General features: G+C 34.6%; 1 protein-coding gene across 1 annotated transcript; it reads left to right on the top strand.

Annotated features, from left to right (window-relative positions):
- The first annotated feature begins 7601 nt into the window (after nucleotides 1–7601).
- On the top strand, nucleotides 7602–18084 carry LOC133859462 (glutamate decarboxylase). Its single transcript, XM_062294869.1, has 7 exons — nucleotides 7602–7810; nucleotides 7990–8188; nucleotides 15388–15594; nucleotides 16172–16386; nucleotides 16512–16765; nucleotides 17124–17176; nucleotides 17251–18084. The coding sequence occupies exons 1-7, from the start codon at nucleotides 7725–7727 to the stop codon at nucleotides 17734–17736; spliced, it is 1500 nt and encodes a 499-aa protein (XP_062150853.1). The 5' UTR covers nucleotides 7602–7724; the 3' UTR covers nucleotides 17737–18084.
- The last annotated feature ends 1822 nt before the right edge of the window (nucleotides 18085–19906 follow it).

Below are 19906 nucleotides of genomic sequence, written 5' to 3'. Positions count from 1 at the left end.
TAGCTTAAATGTGTGGATTTTTCTTATTAACAGTAAGTATTATCATAACTATTTTATTTCAATTTCTTACATTTTAGAGTTAAATTGTAGAGTATTGTCTAATTATTAATATTGGACTAAAATGATTTATTAACGCAAGAACTTATGTTTTACGGGAGTCGGTGAAATTATCTTATAAAAAGAGAGAATTGTTTGCTGATAAATGTGGCAAAGCAACAACAATTTCTCCAAACAGAAAATGTCTCATTTGCCATTTTGGGACACTATCGTAAAAGAAAAAAAGTCGGTCTTTTAAAAAGTAAAAGTACAAGTAAAAGTAAAAGAGGATTTTACTGTACAAGCTTACGAAAGGGGGCATTTTGGGTTTTGGGTTTTGTGTTTCCATATTTTTGGAAGGATGAAACGTGGCGAAGGCAACGTGCCAACAACACAATAATTTTGGAGAAAAATACAATTTAGATCCCTAAATTATCACATTTTATTTAGATGGCCTTCCAAATTATCAAAGCTTGTATTCTGACCCCCAAGCTACTAAAACCTTTGAAAATTACCCATGTTTTTGGTGAAATATTTCCATAATACTCCTGACACGTGTCATTTTTCATTTAAAAAAATTTGAAACTTTTTTTTAAAAATATTGCGATCGACCAGAGGACGTACTGCTTATTTTCAGCATTGTCGTTGGGCACGATGCACATTTGCAGCTCGGTGAACTCGTCCCCGCCTTTCCGAACACAGACATGACTAATTTTTTATCCTTCGATGTTCATGATATTGATCTTTCGAAGGTTATGAATGATTTCAATCTGAATTTTATTTTGTTACAAACAACAAGCAAGTCTATCATCATTGTGGAATACCTCAATTGGTTTCTGACGAACAAATCAACGGCCGTGAGCTTGTTCGTTGATGTTCATATTCATTTTCGTCTCTATATTTTTTTGGCGTTCAAAACGTTGGCCAATAGCTACTTGGGGCTTAAGGATTACAAGCTTTTATCTCAGGTGGATGATATTTTTCAGAGCGGGGCAAGCTCGAGCTCGGCCAAGATCAGCGAGCTGATGATTGCAAATCGGAACTTGCTGAGCCAGGCTATAAAATCGGTCATCACAGCATTGCAAACGGATGGTGACCGAAGGTGTGTCGGGAAGATCTGGTCGCGGTTGGGAAATAACGTCACCCCAAACATCCATCTTTTTAAAAAAAAATATAAATATAAGAAAAAAAATAAATAAGAACTAAAATTTTAGTTTACTTATTTTTTTAAAAAAATTAATTTTTTTGAATTTTTTATTATTTTTTAATTGAAAAATAACACGTGGCAGTGGGTATTATGGGGATATTTCACCAAAATATGTCTTTTTCAAAGATTTTTGTAGTTTTGAGAGTCAGAGTACAAGCTTTGATAAATTTGAAAGGCCATCCAAAAAAATAATGATAATTTAGAGGGTTAAATTGTATTTTTTTTCCATAATTTTGTATCTTTCATTTAGCTAGCGGCATGGGAGCCAAATGATAAAATGGGAAGTAAAACAAGAGCTTTCGTTCTTTGAAAAATGTCAGCTTCCTTGTAGGTGAAAGAACAAAACAAAAATTGAGAGAGAGACAAAAGAGCAAGGCTGGACGTGAAAAGGAGAGAGCCAGTTTTGACTTTTGAGGAATGAGATTTTTATTATAAAAAAGAACATTCTAAACACCTTTCCAAACTTTAACCAAATTCTAGATGAAATGGCCGGTGGGATGCAGCATTATTGGAATGCTCCTATAGCATTCACAGGGGCTTTCTTATTGAGGAGTCTATTTCTTAAGTTTTAAAAAAAATATTAAAAAAGTCACAAAAATTATTCTACAGAAACTTTCTTAAAATTTTTGTTTTTCTAGAAAGTGGATAGTGCTTCCTAATGCTATTCACTTTTCATTCAATTGTTTATTCACAAAATAATATTATCTCTCTCGTACTTTATTTTATTTTTCCTACTTTTAATTAAAGTAAAAGTAAAAAAATATATATTTTAATGATATAGGAAAAAATGAAGAAAAATTACTGTATGATGTTTTTTTATAAAAAAGTAAGAAAGTAGTTTTATTTTCTATATTTAAGAAAAATAGTTAAAAAAAAAACTGTTGAAAACGATCTTAGTTAAAGCAAAAGACTTAAAAACCCACCCATAAGCTTATGTAAACCTACCTCCAAAACCCAGCTATAGGCATGATACTGTACATAGCTGAATCAATGACGGAGAGAGGGGGGGGCCGGTGGGGGCCATGGCCCCCCCTCAACTCTCAAGAAAAAAAATAATAATTAAGGTAAAAAAAAAAAAATTGAAGTTTTTTTGCCTATTGACCCCTAACAAGAAATTTTTTTGCCCCTTGGCCCTTTCCTTTTTATTATCTTTTCAACTGATTTCATCTCATTTAGAACGATAGCTTTATTATCAAAAATTTTTTCCTTTAATATTTAACGGTAGCAAAAGATATGTCTGAGAAGATAACGATAGAATAAGCTTTGCAAAGTTGTAAAGGCTTTGTTCAAAATAAATTAAAAGGGTTTAGTAAAGCAGTGCATTGGAAGAAGACAGATGTGGATTTGAGGAGTCACACGCCAAACAAAGCTCCATTTCCTAAGGATGTGTGGCAACAATAACGTAAAATGGATAAAAATAGCAAGATGACATTAGAAAAGTCTAGAAGATATGCGTTTCATTTGTATTGTGTTGTGTTTAGCAAAATGTGTTTTAAATAACAGTTGGTGGGTTATTGCGTTAGTTAGAGTGGATTGTTCTAACAAAAGGAGCAAGATAATATTAGCTTCAAGAGCCATGTCATTTAGGTAAAGCCTTGCGATAAGGCCGAAAAGCACACAATTTAACCAACTGAAATTTCTCAATTTCAATACAGAAATTGAGACATTTTTTATTTTTTATTTTCTGAATCTTTGGACAACGGTTTTCTTTACTTTTTTTTTTTCTTCCAAAAAACTCTTTTCACTTTTGCTTATTGATTTTCAATTTGAAGGGAATAATAAAATATCAAAACTGGATTATGTTTAATTTACTTAAAATTTGCCTTTATATATATATATATATATATATATATATATATATATATATATATATATATATATACACTTTAACCTATACTTAAGAAAAAAATTTATTTGGCCCGGCCCCCTCCCATTAAAATGTCTGGCTCCGTCCCTGAGCTGAATGCATCAGTTTTTTATTATTGATCTTTCCTCTCTCTCATTTTTTTATCATTTCTCTCACCTCCTCTTTCCTTGCACCTTCCATACTTTTTGGACAAAGGAAAGAAGACTTCTTGTTTGTGTTGGTTTTTGTTGAATAAAAAAGTTTCAAAACGATTATTTTAATAAAGTAGATAAAAATTTGGACAACCGTTGAACGAGGTTTTGAAAATTGGTTAATTAGCCAATGTAATAAAAGTAGGTTTTAGTTATTTATTTTACATAAAAATTTACATAAATCACTAAAAATGCCGTGAGTCGGAAGCTTTGCTTTTACCCGAATTTCTAACTAGTTGCTTGGGCTAGCCTACCAAATGATCCGTTTTAAGTGTGTAAGTTGGATGATTTCAAGAAACTCACTATCATGTTCTCCCTATAGTCATTGAGAATAAGATCCCTTTGTGGTTCTAATTTCTAAACATAAGCTGTGAATTAAACATAAAATGCATGTATTTGTCTTATTGCTATTCATTACTGATTGAATAAAGATGATGAGACTTGTGCAAAATTAGGAGCATAGATCCTTTTACTTTTCCACCGAAAGAAGTCCACTAATCTTTATTTCAATTGAATGGTTGTACACGTTATATCTGAATTTTCAAAGTTTAGACGTCCACGTACGTTGCTACGGGTCTAATTAGTTTTGACAACAATTGTGTGCCCATGGGCGAGGGCATCTACTTGGAAAGATGTCTAAATTACGATACATTCAAACAGTGACGACGATTCCTTCTCTTTCTTTAATGGTTTCTGCCCAAAACGTGCTCAATTAAGTAAAAAAAATAAATGTTACACACCCAAAATAAAAGAAAAAAACTAAAAAAAAAACAAAAAACAAATATTTTTTTTTTAACCCATTAATATATTTGTACCTTTCTTTTTTATATATATAAATTAATATTAATTTGAACCTTTTGATACACAAAGTACATGCGCACTTGGTGTCCGGCCGGGAAGCTTCATTTGAATCATTCCCACAGCATTCGCACTTGTCTTCAGATTTCTCTTTCTCTGTCTCTCTCATCTATTCTTGGCGTTGAATGATTCGACAGGAGAGAGAAAGAAGGTATGATTTTCCAAAACCAACAAAAAATTCTTTGTGAATTTTCTCAATCTTCTTTCTAGCACTTTAGTTAACATGCATTTGATCGAATATTTGTTTAAATTATTCCAATTCCTTGCATTTTTGGTGGTTTAACCTGCCTTAGATGAATCAGGATTATTATATCAGCTGTGGGTTTTACCATAAAGAAGAGCTGACTGCCTGTATTAGTTTTACTAGAAGAATAATGATTCAATGCCACTTAAATATACAACTTTTTACTACATTGCATATGTGAAGGTGGTCTCCCGCTACTTTTTGAGTTTTTTTATTTTTTAAAAATAAATTAAGGTGAGGGACCACCTTGTCACATAGACAAAGTGGTGAAAAGTTGTATATTTAGGTGGTAGTAAATCATTACTCTTTTGCTTCTGTTTTTGTTTGTGATGTCTAATTGCCACATACAGATCGACAACATGGAGGCGTCAATTTATATTTCACCCGACAAGAACTCCTTTGATTGCCAATTTGATCCGTAAGGAACTGGAAGCTGTGCAGATGAATGTTTGAAATGATTTTGACTCCATAAAGGTCGACACGGCCATGATAACTTCATGAATCCCAATTGCAATGGATAAAATATATACAAAAAGTGAATGGCAAACAAACCCACTTAATTGCTATGGATAAAATATATACAAAAAGTGAATGGCAATTGGCAAACACTAACTAATTAAGAAGACTAATTTTTACGTAGAAAAATAAAATAACGAACTAAAAGTTTTGGGCATAGTTTTTATCCAAATCGGAAAAATTCCTGTAATCCGATGGTGTGTATTTAAAGGACATATATAAATTCACTTTTGAACTCGTTTTAAATTTATAATTTTTAAGAAATTAAAAATTATATATCAGACATATCATAAAAAACTGTTTTTAAAATGTTTTCGATCTTGTGAGAATCACATTTAAGAAAATATTTTTTTATAGACCTGTTTATTTTGATAAACTTAAACAAATGCAGAGCGTTACATGTAAAATCACTTAAAAAAAAAATTAAAATTTTAAAATTAAGAAAATTAAGAAAAATAAAATAAGTTGGGACTACTGTAGGGACACCATGACCAGAAGGGCCGGGTTGGCCATGCAGCCCCCCTCCTCCACTTAGGGTAATCACACGACTACCTTATTTTTTTAAAAAAATAATAATAATAATAATAAATAAACTCTAACCTCTGCAAAAGTATCTTTTGCATATTTATTTTATCAAAATATTCATACAATAAGAGAATGATACAAATTTATAAAAGGTGTTTTGATAAGCATTTTTATTGTTTTGAGTCATTTGTTAATTAATGTATTTATCTTAAAACAAAAAATAAAAATACAAACAAACATGACCTTTTCTCAAAATATTATCATTGTTGATTTTTACTCCCATCCCAATGATTAGCCAAATTAAAGAGTAATACTATATATTATTCACATTCATTTCAAACATTGGCTGATGTGGTGTGTTTTAAGTGATTTTTTATTTTTTTTTTGATTAAGATCCTCTACAATTTCAAATAAATTTTAGATTCTCAAATTACGTAATTTTGGCTATTTATAGGCATAGAAAGTAGAAACACTTAGAAAATGTTACCTATTAAAAATGTAGTGTGTTATAGTTGAGAATTAAGTATATTTTCATAAGTTTTTGCTCGCTACGTTGTAAAAAATTGTTGAGCAAAAAATTATCTTTTAATTTTATAAAAAACAAACGTATTTGCAAAAGTGAATAGGAAGCCCTTTGAAAGATAAATTCTTTCTAGCTACCTTGATAATGTGCCACATTTTTCATAAGTGGCATTTTAAATTGCATAATTTGAGAATTTAGGGATCCTTATCCCTTTTTATGTTAGTTACTTAATTTTTTTTTTTTTTTTTTTTGACATGTCCACACAAGGGGATAAGAGATTCAAACTAGTGATCTCCGCTTTATAAGGCGTGGTCCTCAGGCGATTGAGCTACCCCTTGAGGACCACTTAATTAATATTTATTACATCAATCGTAAACATAATAAATAGACGAAAATAGTAGGTAAAAAAACTAGAATTACTCCATACCTATATAACTGATGGCTATATCCTCTTAATTTGCCACATTACTTAATTTTTTTTTGTTTAGTACATCAATAAAGAAAGTACAACAAATTATAATATATACATAGGGTTGAACAACCCAACAAAGAGCTATGAATTAACCTCATTAATAGTGATAAACATAAATTAAAAGGGAATGCATCAAATCAATGACGCGGCCCTATACATTCTTGGTACGAATACCAAGAAAGGTGGTCGTCAATTAAAGCGGTTTGGTAAGGTGCACCAGTAATGGCGCATCCTAGAGATGCAAGAAGAGCCACAAACCTCGAAAGGTTCAATAACCCAATCTATAGCCTAGCAAAGAAGACATTGATGAGGGTCAAAACAATACCTATGGTGGAGGTAACTTTAACAACCAAGTAAACTAGGGAAAAAAAAATGGAACAAAACACTGGTTTCTGGCGTGGCGGAGGCCACTCGCTGGCAGGTGAGGACCACGCGCTAGCGATGGTTGCCAGGAGGAAGCATAGTACCATGGGTGACCAGCGATAGCTGTAGAAGGCGGTGGAAGCCATCACGCACAGGGCAGGGTTGTCGGACACACGCGCTGGTGCGTGTGGAACACACTTCAGCGTGTGGTGGCTGGATGGAGAGGTGGTTGATAGTAGAGCGGAGCGGAGGGAGCCCAGATCAAGGTGAAGTGTCACATGTGGTGGTGAAACTTCCTGAAGTGGATAGATCTAATTTTGAAAAAATCAAATTCAATAACTTCAAAAGGGGGCATATTCGAGGCTCAAAACTGCTTGTGAAGGTTGAAATCGGATCATCCGCGTTAGAGAAGAAACCAGTAGAGATGTTGAATCAAGACATATCGCCAAGAGCGATAAATAAGACTTCCGAAGAGGCAGTTTGAGACTCAAAAGAGGCAAAATAGAGAGAGAGAGAGAGAGAAAAAAAAGAAAAAGGAAAAAAAAAAAAAAAAAAAAGAAAAAGAAAAAAAAGAAAAAAGGGGGGGGTGGTGAGGGAGGGAGGAGATAGAAGAGACGTTTAGGTATCGTCGTAAGAGAGAAGTGGCAATCTTCGACTTTTTTGAATTTACTGTGAAGAGAATTGATTCGTCCCACCCACTTGTAATATTAAAAATTAATGCCGCAATTGGTTCCGTGTTCCACTGTAGAAATAAAAATATATATATATATATATCTGCTTTATTAGAAGACCAAAAGCAGATCGGTTATTCTTGATCGTTAATTGCCGCAAACCGGTACCACCCTCCTCATAGCTTCCCCAGGTCTCCCCCTAAGCTTATTCAATCAGATCTCTCTCTCTCTCTCGATCTCTTCTCTTAACCATGGTTCTCTCCAAAACTGCATCAGAGTCGGATGTCTCCGTCCACTCAACCTTTGCCTCTCGATATGTTCGAACATCGCTTCCTAGGTGATTAATCATATCTTATAGTACCGTTCAATTCCTTTTTTTTTTTTGGGTTAATTGGGTTTTAGATTCAGTGATTGTCAATGACCATTCATATACAAAAAGTTTTGAACAACGGAGTTGTATTCGATCGGATCTCTCTTCCTAAAACCCTGCTTTGGCGATATATATGATTGTTTCAGGTTCAGAATGCCGGATAACTCTATCCCTAAGGAGGCGGCGTACCAGATCATCAACGACGAGCTCATGTTGGATGGGAACCCAAGGCTGAACCTGGCTTCGTTCGTGACCACCTGGATGGAGCCGGAGTGTGACAAGCTCATGATGGCTTCCATCAACAAGAACTACGTCGACATGGACGAGTACCCTGTCACCACCGAGCTCCAGGCAAGTCTTTTCCATCGTAAACGCACTTTGTCATTTCTCTATCTCAATTCTTTGGACTTGTCCTCGTCTGTTTCTCATATAATAATAATAATAAAAAAAAAATCTCAAAATATGACTTAGAAAATGTAATTTTTTTTAAAAAATAATTAAATTTACGCAATTTAAAAAAGCACAAAAAGACACTAGAAGAAACTGTAATATTTTTCAATATCGATATTATTAGATATGTGTTCACGTGAAGCGCAAATCAAAGTTTATGATGACTATATATAACTATATAAGTTGCTCTAATAAAGGACACGATTTGCGCCTTTGATAAGGTCAATCCTTTTGTAGCCGTTGGATTTCATTTGGGATAAGAGTATACGCCTCTGCTAAGTTGATGCCAAATTGAAACATCTAGATCTACCACATTTATAGATCTCGATCATTTTAACACGAGTGTTTAAAAATAATATTCGAAATACTTGAGCTAAAATATTTTTTTGACTTGATTTATAATTGCATTTTCTTTCCTTTTGATAATCTTTTGGATTTATATTTTTCACATTCATATTTTTTCGATAGGAAATGATTGTTGTATAATTCTTGACATAACTTTTGCATAACTTCAACAACTTTTTTTTCAAACTAATCATTATATTTGCTTTCCTACATATGGGTCATACATATCAAATTATTAATTTTTTTTTTAAAAAAAAATGTTGGAGTTGTAAAAAAAAGGTTTTTCGAATATTATATGATGTGGTCTTTTTTTTTTTTTTTTTTGTTTACTTGCACTTCAAGTAGAAGAAAATAATAACTATATCTATAATTATATTTTACCAATGGATAATTAAAACGGCATGCAATATCACTTTAATTTGTGAAGTCTAACCAGATAGTCCAAATTAAAATACGGGCTTGAAGTATGTTTTAGACTTGTTTTTTCTTTGCGTACGTAGCCAGTGAGAATTAGAACAGATTAGAATGGTCCACCTTGTAACTCATGGAAATTTCACAAAATTAGAATGGTCCACTTGGACCACGAAAACTTCTATGAGCAGTAGCAATATATTGTCTAGCTATTCAAGTTTTCAACCATACATTATATCCAAGTTTGAAACAATAGAGTCCAATCAGAATTTGGCTTTATTTTTTATTTTATTTTATTATTTGTAATTTTTTCAACATTTCAGATTTAATTCTACTATCTTTAATTATTCTCATTAAAAACTTAAAATTAAATCTGAACCGTTTAAAAAATTAAAAAAAAAAAATTATTATAATTTCTTTTACAACAACTGAGCCAAATGCGATCCGCTTCAAGCTAGTTCCACCCTATAAACATGCATGTGATATGTCATGTGGAAAATGAACTCAAGAGATGCGGAAATGCGCTCGAAGTCTCACCGGCCAATTGCCAATTGCCTCTAGCTAGTAGCCTTCTAGAACATTTGCTCCTCCATTTCAAATACTCAACAAAACCGTACACCAATTCTTACTTTTATGGAAATGGACCAAATGGTCATAGACAGTGGTTGAAACAATTGCAGTCCAACTGTATTGACCAGAGCTGAAGCCGGCTTAATTGACGGATTCCAAATGTTGTATTTTTAGTTTTGAAAGAGGAATTTGGTTAGGTCAGATTTAATTTTATTTATTCGTAAAAAAATAAAAATAAAAAGTCTTAAAATTAAATTTAGACAGTTAAAAAACACCTCAGCTAAATCGTTGAAAGAAATGCCTCACCGGTTTTACGCTGCCATGCGCAACAATCCCAATGTTTTAATTAATCCATCGATACAGTTGGCCCAGGAACTCTACCTAAATGTCAAACTGATTATGTTATTTTATTTTAGGGTTAAATATTTTGTACACCCATGTGCTTTACTATCTTTATTTTTTGTCCTTTCAGTTTTATTTTGTACCAAATTTGATACATGTGGTATATGAAAAGACAGAAATGGTACTTCCGTCCAAAATTAACGTCCAGCCATGTCATCCTACAGGTGTCGGCGTACATGCGCGACACCTATCATCGTGACACACCTCAGTGTTGACGTGGCTACCATTTTTTTATTATTATTTTAATGATTTCTTATATATATATATATATATATATATATATATATATATATATATATATATATATATATATATATATATATATATATATATATATATAAAATCTGGGGTGGCTGCCACCCCCATTTTGGCCAAGGGAGTGGCTGAGCCACCCTCAAGGTACTATTTATGATACTTATTCAAACCACATGGAGCACATCATGAAATTTATAAAACCACAGGAGTATATATTGAAAAAAAAAATTGTGTTTAAGTAACAAACATTTGGTCATTTTTTGAGTTATATCAATTGGCCACGCATATAATTTTGTGTATGAAGTACCATTTTTGATATAATTACAAAACTAAAGTACCATTTCTAATACTTATTAAAACTACTTGAGGCACATCATGAAATGTATAAAACCACAAGAGTATATATTGGAAAAAAAAAAAATTTGTGGTTTTAATTTTAAGGGTTTTTTTTTTAAAATAAAAATAAAAAATTTATAGGGGTGGCTTTGGCCCTTGGGGGTGGCCGAACCACCCCATGGGCCACAGGGGTGGTTCGGCCACCCCCATGGGCCACAGGGGTGGTTCGGCCACCCCCAAACTGGCCGGTTTGGAGGTGGTCGAGCCACCCCCAGGCCAAATGTGGGTGGTCGAGAGCCACCCCAAGGGCCAAAATGGGGGTGGCCGAAACCACCCCCATTTGGCTTGGGGGTGGTCGAGCCACCCCCATTTGGCCTAAGGGTGGCTTGACCACCTCTAGACCGGCTAGTTTGGGGGTGACCGAACCACCCCTATGGCCCAAAACCTTTTTTTTTTTTTTTTTTTTTTTTTTTTTTTTTTTTTTTCACTTTGGCCCTTGGGGTGGTCGAACCACCCTTGTGGGCCACAGGGGTGGTTCGGCCACCCCCAAACTAGCCGGTCTGGAGGTGGTCGAGCTACCCCCAGGGCAAATGTGGGTGGCCGAGAGCCACCCCAAGGGCCAAAATGGGGGTGGCCGAAACCACCCCCATTTGGCTTGGGGGTGGTCGAGCCACCCCCATTAGGCCTGGGGGTGGCTCGGCCACCTCCAGACCGGCCAGTTTGGGGGTGGCCGAACCACCCCTGTGGCTCATGGGGGTGGTTCGGCCACCCCTAAGGGCTAAAACCTAATTTTTTTTGTTCACTTTGGCCCTTGGGGGTGGCCAAACCACCCCCGTGGGCCACAGGTGTGGTTCGGCCACCACTAAACTGGCCGGTCTGAAGGTGGCCGAGCCACCCCCTTGGCCAAAATAGGGGTGGCTGGCCACCCAAAAAATGACCAAATGTTTGTTACTTAAACATAATTTTTTTTTTCCTAATATATACCCCTGTGGTTTTATAAATTTCATGATGTGCTCCTTGTAGTTTGAATAAGTATCATAAATGGTACCTTGATGGTGGCTCGGCCACGTCAGCACTGAGGTGTGTCACAGGGACAGGTGTCGCGCATGTACGCTGACACCTGTAGGATGTCGTGGCTGGAAGTTAGTTTTGGACGAAAAATTGGACGGAGGTACCATTTCTGTCTTTTCATATTCCACGTGTACTAAATTTGATAAAAAGTAAAACTAATAGGGCAAAAAATAAAGGTCGTAAAGCACATGGGGCAAATAGGTATTTAACTCTTTATTTTAATATTTGAGTCTATTCTTCCAAAAAAAATTTTTTATTTTTTATTTTTTTTATCTCCTGAATCTTGTCTTTTTAGACCATCTTCATATACATATATTTAAAAAAAATGAATCGAAAAAAAATGTGAAAAGAAGTAAAGAACCATTCTCTTCTATATTTGTAGCTGTCTTTATAATTAAATAATCCTACTAGATTAGACTTAATTATCACCGAGATTGCAGCACTGACCCTAAATAAAATGGGTTTTGATCTTTGCACAATAGGTTATGCATAACTTATGTACAATCTCTTTTTATATATATATATAAGTGAGACCTACCGATTTCAAATTGATTTCACTCATATGAGTGGTTGTGCACCAAACATTTTCCAAATAAAATCGGCCAGTTCCATTGAACCAAGTGAAGCCATGCACTCTGACCTGAACTAATGAGAAAGGGTGATGGGCTATTCTGTTCAAAGCTGCATCATGTACAGCGGAGTCGGTGTAGACTACTCGTCGGGCCCACTTTTATTACTATTATTATTATTGTGCTCGAATATCACAAGCATTTTGTTTACAAAACCGTAAAATATCAAATACAAATATCATTTAAAAGCCTAAAAGATTTATGAATGGCACTTTTTCTCCGGGTTTTTTTTTTTGCTAAGTGGCAGTTAGTAATATTTTAGTATAACAGATTATGGTCGGCTGGCTGCCGGTGTTTTTTTTTTGCCTTTTCAAGCGGCTCTTCTTCATTTTAAATGAAAGGATGATAAATCAATTTATACTCTAAATTATATTTAATATTTTTAATAATATATATGTTGACACATAATGAAAATATTATCATATTATTTAAATTTCTAAATAATATGTTAAAAGAATCTTATTCTTGTTAAGGCTCCGTTTATTTTGTTTTGTTTTATTTATTTTTTTTTTTTCAGTGTTTGATACAGCTGAAAATATTGGTAAAATTGAACATATTTTCGTTTGATCAGAAAAATCTCATTTAAGTGGTGTAAAATGATTTTTTTTTTAATAAATAAAAACAAAATTCGTTAAACGTTTTTTTTATTTTTTATTTTTTCAAAGTTGAGTTTTTTCTTCTCGACGCAAAGTAACCGACATCTTTCTCACAATTCATTTTCTGCTGTCGGAAGCTTCCAAAAGTTGTTGGACACCACCGCCAAAAATTGCCACATCTAGCCATCTTCGTTGTTACTATTACTGATTTTTTTGTACGAATCAAATGTCAAAAAGGACAACTCAATTCGATCATGAAAAATCTTGTCCAATGGATATGTTTGACAAAGAATATAACAGAACATAGTAGTGTTTTTTTTACTATTTATATTCTTTTTCTCACTTTTTTCACATTTACCAATAATGATCAATATTAAAACATTTTTATTTTTTTTCATTTTTTATATTATATTAACAATTTTTGTTATTATTCAAATAAAAAAGTTATTAAAATACGAACTATTCTAGCATCAGAAGTACGTCACTTGCCAAACATTAGTCGCATTGAGGGACGCGGTCTAAGAAAACATTTTCTGACTGTGGGGGCCTTACCAGGGTATTGTCACACTTTCATAGGATTTGCTAGCCGGCGGGCCAACCAAAAATTGCATGTGAATGTACTTCTCGAGAAAAACCCAAACTAGTCGCCTCATCAAACCATGTCATGTCTGGTCAGTGGTCATTGGAACCAATGGTGCGTTTGAGATTTTGTTTTCGTAAATAATAAGTGTGATTTTAAATTCAATCGCAGAATATAAATTGTTTAGGAATTATATTTTTAAAAATTACGATTTGAAAACGCAGAAAATCTACTTTTTTAAATCGCAGATAAGATGAAGATCGAATAACGGCGAACTATGAGAACCGACTTCGTTGTAAAAAACGCTGAAGTGATTAATAATTTTGGATTATTTGATTCTGTCTCTCTCTTTTGTCCCGATATAAGAGCTTGAAGATTGAGAGCTGGAGTTTTCATAACTAGACAAGAAACGGAAAAAGGAGATCCTGATTGGTGGAAGAAAAGATTGAAAACAGTAGGATAAGGTGATTGTGTAAGAAAAGGAAGGATGGTGACTTGTTTGAAAGAAAGTAGGAAGGATGGTGACTTGTTTGAAAGAAAGTAGGTTAGAAATATGGGTGTAAACAGTAGAGTTGGAAGGAAAAAGTGGGTTTATGATGTTGAAGAAACCTTACTCTGTAGATAGAAGGCGGAGGATTCTCTCTCTCTAAAAGTTCAACTGAGAGAAGTAATAGATAGAGACTCCCATTTAACTATGGAAGTCAGAGTTGCTACTAATTCAAGTAATAGAAGTGAGAGAATTTCTAAGAAAATTATCTTTTGGAGCCGATAAGTCCATATGAGGTTTCTCATATTTGTCAGGGATTAGGATCCTAAATTTGCTACACACATAATAGTGGATATAAATTTTCTATAAATTAAGTTGTAAGAAATCTTCCTTACTCAATTTTTAAAAGTGTTATGTGTCTCTTCAACATGTGAGAAACATGTATTTTTTTTTATTAATACAATTAAAAAAGCAGGTAAATAACACATACTATTAAAAAAAAAAAAACGATTTTCACTTACTAAGGGACATATAATATTTTTAGAGACCAAGTTAATTTTTTTTTTCTTCCTACAAGGGAATTTGTGAGAAATTTTTGTCTATAATGAATGATATTTTTATGACTTATGAGGGGTGCGTTTATTTTTATTTGGAAAAACTTCACTTACTACTCCGATCTTTCATTACTTTTACAATCATACCTTTAAACTTTAAAAAGTGTCAATTTAGTATATCTATCTTTTATTTTTTTATTGTTTTCAATTTCAACCATCCGCTAGAATTTTTCGTTATAAATTGAAAAATGAATACACTAAATTGATATTTTTTAACGTTCAAAGGTATAATTACAAAAGTGATAAAATATTATGAGTCGTAAATGAAGTTTTCCTTTTTATTTTTATTTTTTCATGGCACTCTTTTGATACAAACTGGCACTATATCAGTATTGCTCCTGACTGGCATACGTGATAAGTTGGGTAATAATAAATTAACTTAGTTAAGAAGTTCACTTGTTCCATAAAGAAGCTTAGATCTTATTTGGATTGCCCGCTGTTAAATCATTCAGTCAGGAAATAATACTGATATTCACTTGATTAGACTAAAAAATATCCGTAGTATAATTGTTAACCCGCACCAACTTAATTCTGTAAAGGAGGTGGAATAGAATTATAATCTAGTTATGATTTTAAAAGGAAATGCAGTAAGCAATAAGTATGGAAGGGAATATATCTTATTTATTAATTGATAAGCATTTGAGAGACGGCTTATGGCTCCGCAGAAAGATGTGCATTAAATTAACAATGGGCATGATAAAAGTTTTATTCTAATTCATTTATTAATATATAATATATATGCTTTTAGGCATACAAGTAAATGATGCTTAAAGCAAAGGCCAACCATCTTTTGATTACATGCAGAACCGGTGTGTTAACATGATAGCGCATCTCTTTAATGCCCCACTTGGAGAATCCGAGTCCGCCGTTGGAGTGGGCACGGTGGGGTCGTCGGAGGCAATAATGTTGGCTGGGTTAGCATTCAAGAGGAAGTGGCAGAACAGGAGGAAAGCAGAGGGTAAACCCTTTGACAAACCCAACATCGTCACTGGAGCCAATGTTCAGGTATGATCATTCTACAAGCACGTACGTACTCCTGTGGTTGGGGCCTAGCTAGCTAGTTCTTTTTCTTTGCCTACTCACATGGCCAGTAAAGCTCGGGCTTTTTGTTAATTTGCGGGTGTAGCTTCAAAAAATTGTTTGCATTTAAAGAAAATGAAACCTTAAGCCTAATGCTTCGTAAAGCACTAAAACCAAGTGACTTATCCCTTGTGCCAACTCCCATTGAGGTTTTCTCTTAAACCATTTGAATCAAGATAAAATTATTTATCAACACTCTCCTTCCTAACTCTTTCATTTCCTCCTACCAATTAAATAACATTCTATTGCTGAAATGAAAGTAAAGTAATTAATGAAAGAGCAAATGAAATCAAAGTTACTATATATTTCAGAAATCAAATTTCTCTCCAATCTCCATGATTCTATGTCATTAATTAATAAGGAGAAAACAGAGCACAAATATTCAAGAGCATAATCGTGGTGCACTTATTCATATCATTTTGAGTACTTCACAGTTTCAGTTCGTATATATATATCTTCTAAGTTGTATCGTATCTCCTACGTACATTCGTACTGTATGAAGGTATGTTGGGAGAAGTTTGCAAGATACTTTGAGGTAGAGTTGAAGGAGGTGAAGCTGAGGGAAGACTACTTTGTGATGGACCCGACGAAGGCAGTAGAGATGGTAGACGAAAACACTATTTGTGTCGCTGCTATCCTTGGTTCCACACTCAACGGAGAGTTTGAAGATGTAAAGCTCCTGAACGATCTCTTGGCTGAGAAGAACAAGGAAACTGGGTATTACCTCTCTCCCTCTCTTTCAAGCTTTGTCTCAATGCATGTATGCATGTGCTTTGCAATATTACATGCCTACGTACAAAATTTTCAAGTTATCAATTAGTGTGTTGCATTTTGTTCGGTAGATGGGATACTCCTATCCATGTGGATGCGGCGAGCGGTGGATTCATTGCACCGTTTCTCTACCCGGAGCTTGAGTGGGATTTCCGGTTGCCACTGGTGAAGAGCATCAATGTCAGCGGCCACAAGTATGGACTGGTCTATGCCGGGATTGGGTGGGTCATTTGGAGGAGCAAAGAGGATTTGCCTGAAGAACTCATCTTCCATATCAATTATCTTGGAGCTGACCAACCCACATTCACCCTCAACTTTTCCAAAGGTAATTAAGCTTCTAATTACTGTATATCAATTTTTTTTTAACCTTACTGGTGGTAGAATATAATTTAAATGATTAATTCTACGATTTCTTATCGGTTTAAAATTTTAGGATAATTGGTGATTAAACATAATACCTCAAAGCCAGAGATCATGAATTCGAGTTCTAACTCCACAATTCACGCAATTTTCAACAAAAAATTTCACATATTAGGCCACACAATCTATAGTTAAGTGTTAAAATATAATTTATATTATTTTGTCTACCATTTCCTAACTTTTGTGATTGCATGGAATCACTTTTTCAGTGTGGCATGTGTTCCCAGCTTCTTATAAATTGTAGTCTGGTTTCTCTAATGCAGGTTCTAGTCAAATTATTGCTCAGTACTATCAACTAATTCGCCTGGGTTTTGAGGTTAGTCAACAGATATTCTTTAATTTATTGCCAAGTATTATCAATATCATATCATAATAGTTTTTGTTTTCCAGGGATACAGGAATATCATGGAAAATTGTCGAGAAAACATGCAGGTACTCAAAGAAGGATTGGAGAAGACAGGGCGGTTTAACGTAATCTCAAAAGACAATGGTGTGCCATTGGTGGCATTTTCTCTAAAAGACAGCAGACGCCATGATGAGTTTGAGGTGTCCGACTATTTGCGACGCTTTGGGTGGATCGTGCCTGCTTACACCATGCCACCAGACGCCCAAAATGTGACAGTGCTCCGCGTTGTCGTAAGGGAAGACTTTTCTCGCACTCTTGCTGAGCGCCTGGTGGTTGACATCCAGAAAGTGTTGCATGAACTTGATGGCCTGCCTGCCAAGATCAGCGCTAAGACCGCAATTGATGGTGAAGGGGCTGGCAAAAATGTTACTTTGGTGACCAAGAAGAGTGATCTAGAGACGCAGAGGGAGATCACTACGGTTTGGAGGAAGTTTGTCATGGAGAGGAAGAAGATGAACGGTGTTTGTTAGAGCTTGAAGACGATCGACTTCGTATTGGAGCTGAGGGTTGTTAATCCTCTTTCTTTTTGATTAAGTGGAGAAGTAATTAAGCATCTTATTGTTTGAGCTTGGTGATGCTTACTCAGCTGACTCTATTATTGCTTGTCAATGTAAAATGAACTGCATTGCTCTAGGTTAGAACTTAGATGAATGCATCTTTAACATTGGGTGCAAGTGTGTTGGCTTGAAGTCCATGGGAGTTTTCTGTGTTTAGGTAAGAGAAGTCCATGGCCCATGGGGTTCTCTCTTGCCCTTAGCAAAGAGTGCATGTGGTCCTATATATATAGTGATCCCTAATGGTAGCATGGGCGTGGGTCATGTTGTGCGTCCAAAATAAACAACAAATGGTTCGACAGAAGACTTGGGCCTATGACACAGCCATGGGGGCCGGATGGGGCCTTGAGCAACGTCCATCCTGCCTGGGTTGCTTGTAGTTCATGTCAACCTAGTCATATTCAGCGCTGAATGACATGAATGTGCTGTACTTGTCTCAAAAAGTTTAAGGGGATAGAGAGGGGAAAATTTAAGGTTTTTTTTTTTTTTTTTTTTTTTTTTTTTTTTTTAATATATAATAATAATAATTTTAAATTGTAATTTTAAAACATTTCAATTTAAAAATAATAATTTTAAAACAAGATTTTTAAAAACGCCATTAAATTTATGAAAAATTTGCAGTTTGGTATTTTAAATCACAATTTAACCTTTAAAATCACGCGTTTTTAGAAACGTACTCTATTACCTTTAATTTGAAAATGTAACAAACTACGTTTTCAAATCGTAAGTTTTTAAAAACGTACTCTCAAATAATATATTTTCTACGATTTAGTTTAAAATCGTATTGTTGGTTTGTAATGTCGCAGTGTCAAATGTACTCTTATTAATCATTTAAGGGATAATTGCATTATTGATCTCTAATGTTAGCCTAAATTATGAATCACTTCCTGCGATACAAAAATTTTATGAAAGGTCATTGCGGTAAACTATAATTACGAATCACTTCCTAAACACGTTTTTCATCCATCAAATTAATAGAGTCCGTTAGTCAGTCACGTCATACTCAATAAAAAATCGACTTATATCTATTATAATAATAATAAAAAAAATTAATTATTTATTTAATATTTTAACACTTTTTAAAGTATAAATTAAATGATTAATTCTATTACGCTGTACACAAAATCACATAATTTAAATGTAAAACTTTGGAATCTAATCAAAACAATTTTCCCGGAAATCATTTACAAAAACAAAATCGAGACACAAAAAACATAAGCAGTAGTGGCCTAGTGGGGAAAACAAAGAAAAGGCTCTGATTCTGCCCAGTCAGCGACTGGACCCAACGGAACGATCGGCCAATGGGTTGGGTTTACTGCTAAAATTCTTGCTCTGCACGGCGCTTGGGGAAGGGGTAAACTACCGGAAGCGTGAGGAGCGCGAGAAAAGTAGAAGCTTGGATCTAAAAACCACACACTATAAAGACCCCATTGACCGATCGTTGAAGCCCCTGGCAACATGGGGTTGATCAAAAGCACCTTCTCCTTCCTTGTGGGCACAGCGTTCGGAGTCTACGTCGCCCAAAACTACGCCGTCCCCAACATCAAGAAGCTCGTCGGCTCTGGGATTCTGATAGCGCAGCACATCGAAGAGACATATCGGAAGCCGAAGAAGAGCGACAAGGACGATTAGTCCCGTATTTACGATGTCGTTTAGGAGCCAGGTTTTCTTTTCCTTAATTTTCTTTTGGAGAGAACTTGTTGGGGGGTTTGTGGCGGAAGTGACGGTCACTGTAGGTTCGGATGTTTCGGAATCCGATCGATTCTAAACTGTTTATGGAAAATTAAACGACTTTTTATGCCCTTTGGTTCCAATTTGATTCAATTTGTATTGTCTGAATCCATAACATTAGTGATGAATTGAACTTGATGTGCTCAGATCGCAATTCTTTGTAGTTTGCAGCACCTTTCTTCAAGATACTTCGCTATCTGTTAAATGAAAAATACTACCAATATTCAACAACGAGCGCTCTAATTTTAACGCTAATTTCATTATTGACAGATGCACAAGTAGGAAGATAGAGCCAATACCTTTGGGATCCGAAAAGTTTTTTTTTTTTTTTTTTTTTTTTTTTTTTTTTTAATTT

Source organism: Alnus glutinosa, chromosome 2 (genome assembly GCF_958979055.1).
Source record: "Alnus glutinosa chromosome 2, dhAlnGlut1.1, whole genome shotgun sequence".
Classification (NCBI taxonomy): domain Eukaryota; kingdom Viridiplantae; phylum Streptophyta; class Magnoliopsida; order Fagales; family Betulaceae; genus Alnus; species Alnus glutinosa.
Note: the sequence above shows the minus strand (reverse complement) of the source record. Positions and strands in the feature narration are given on the sequence as shown.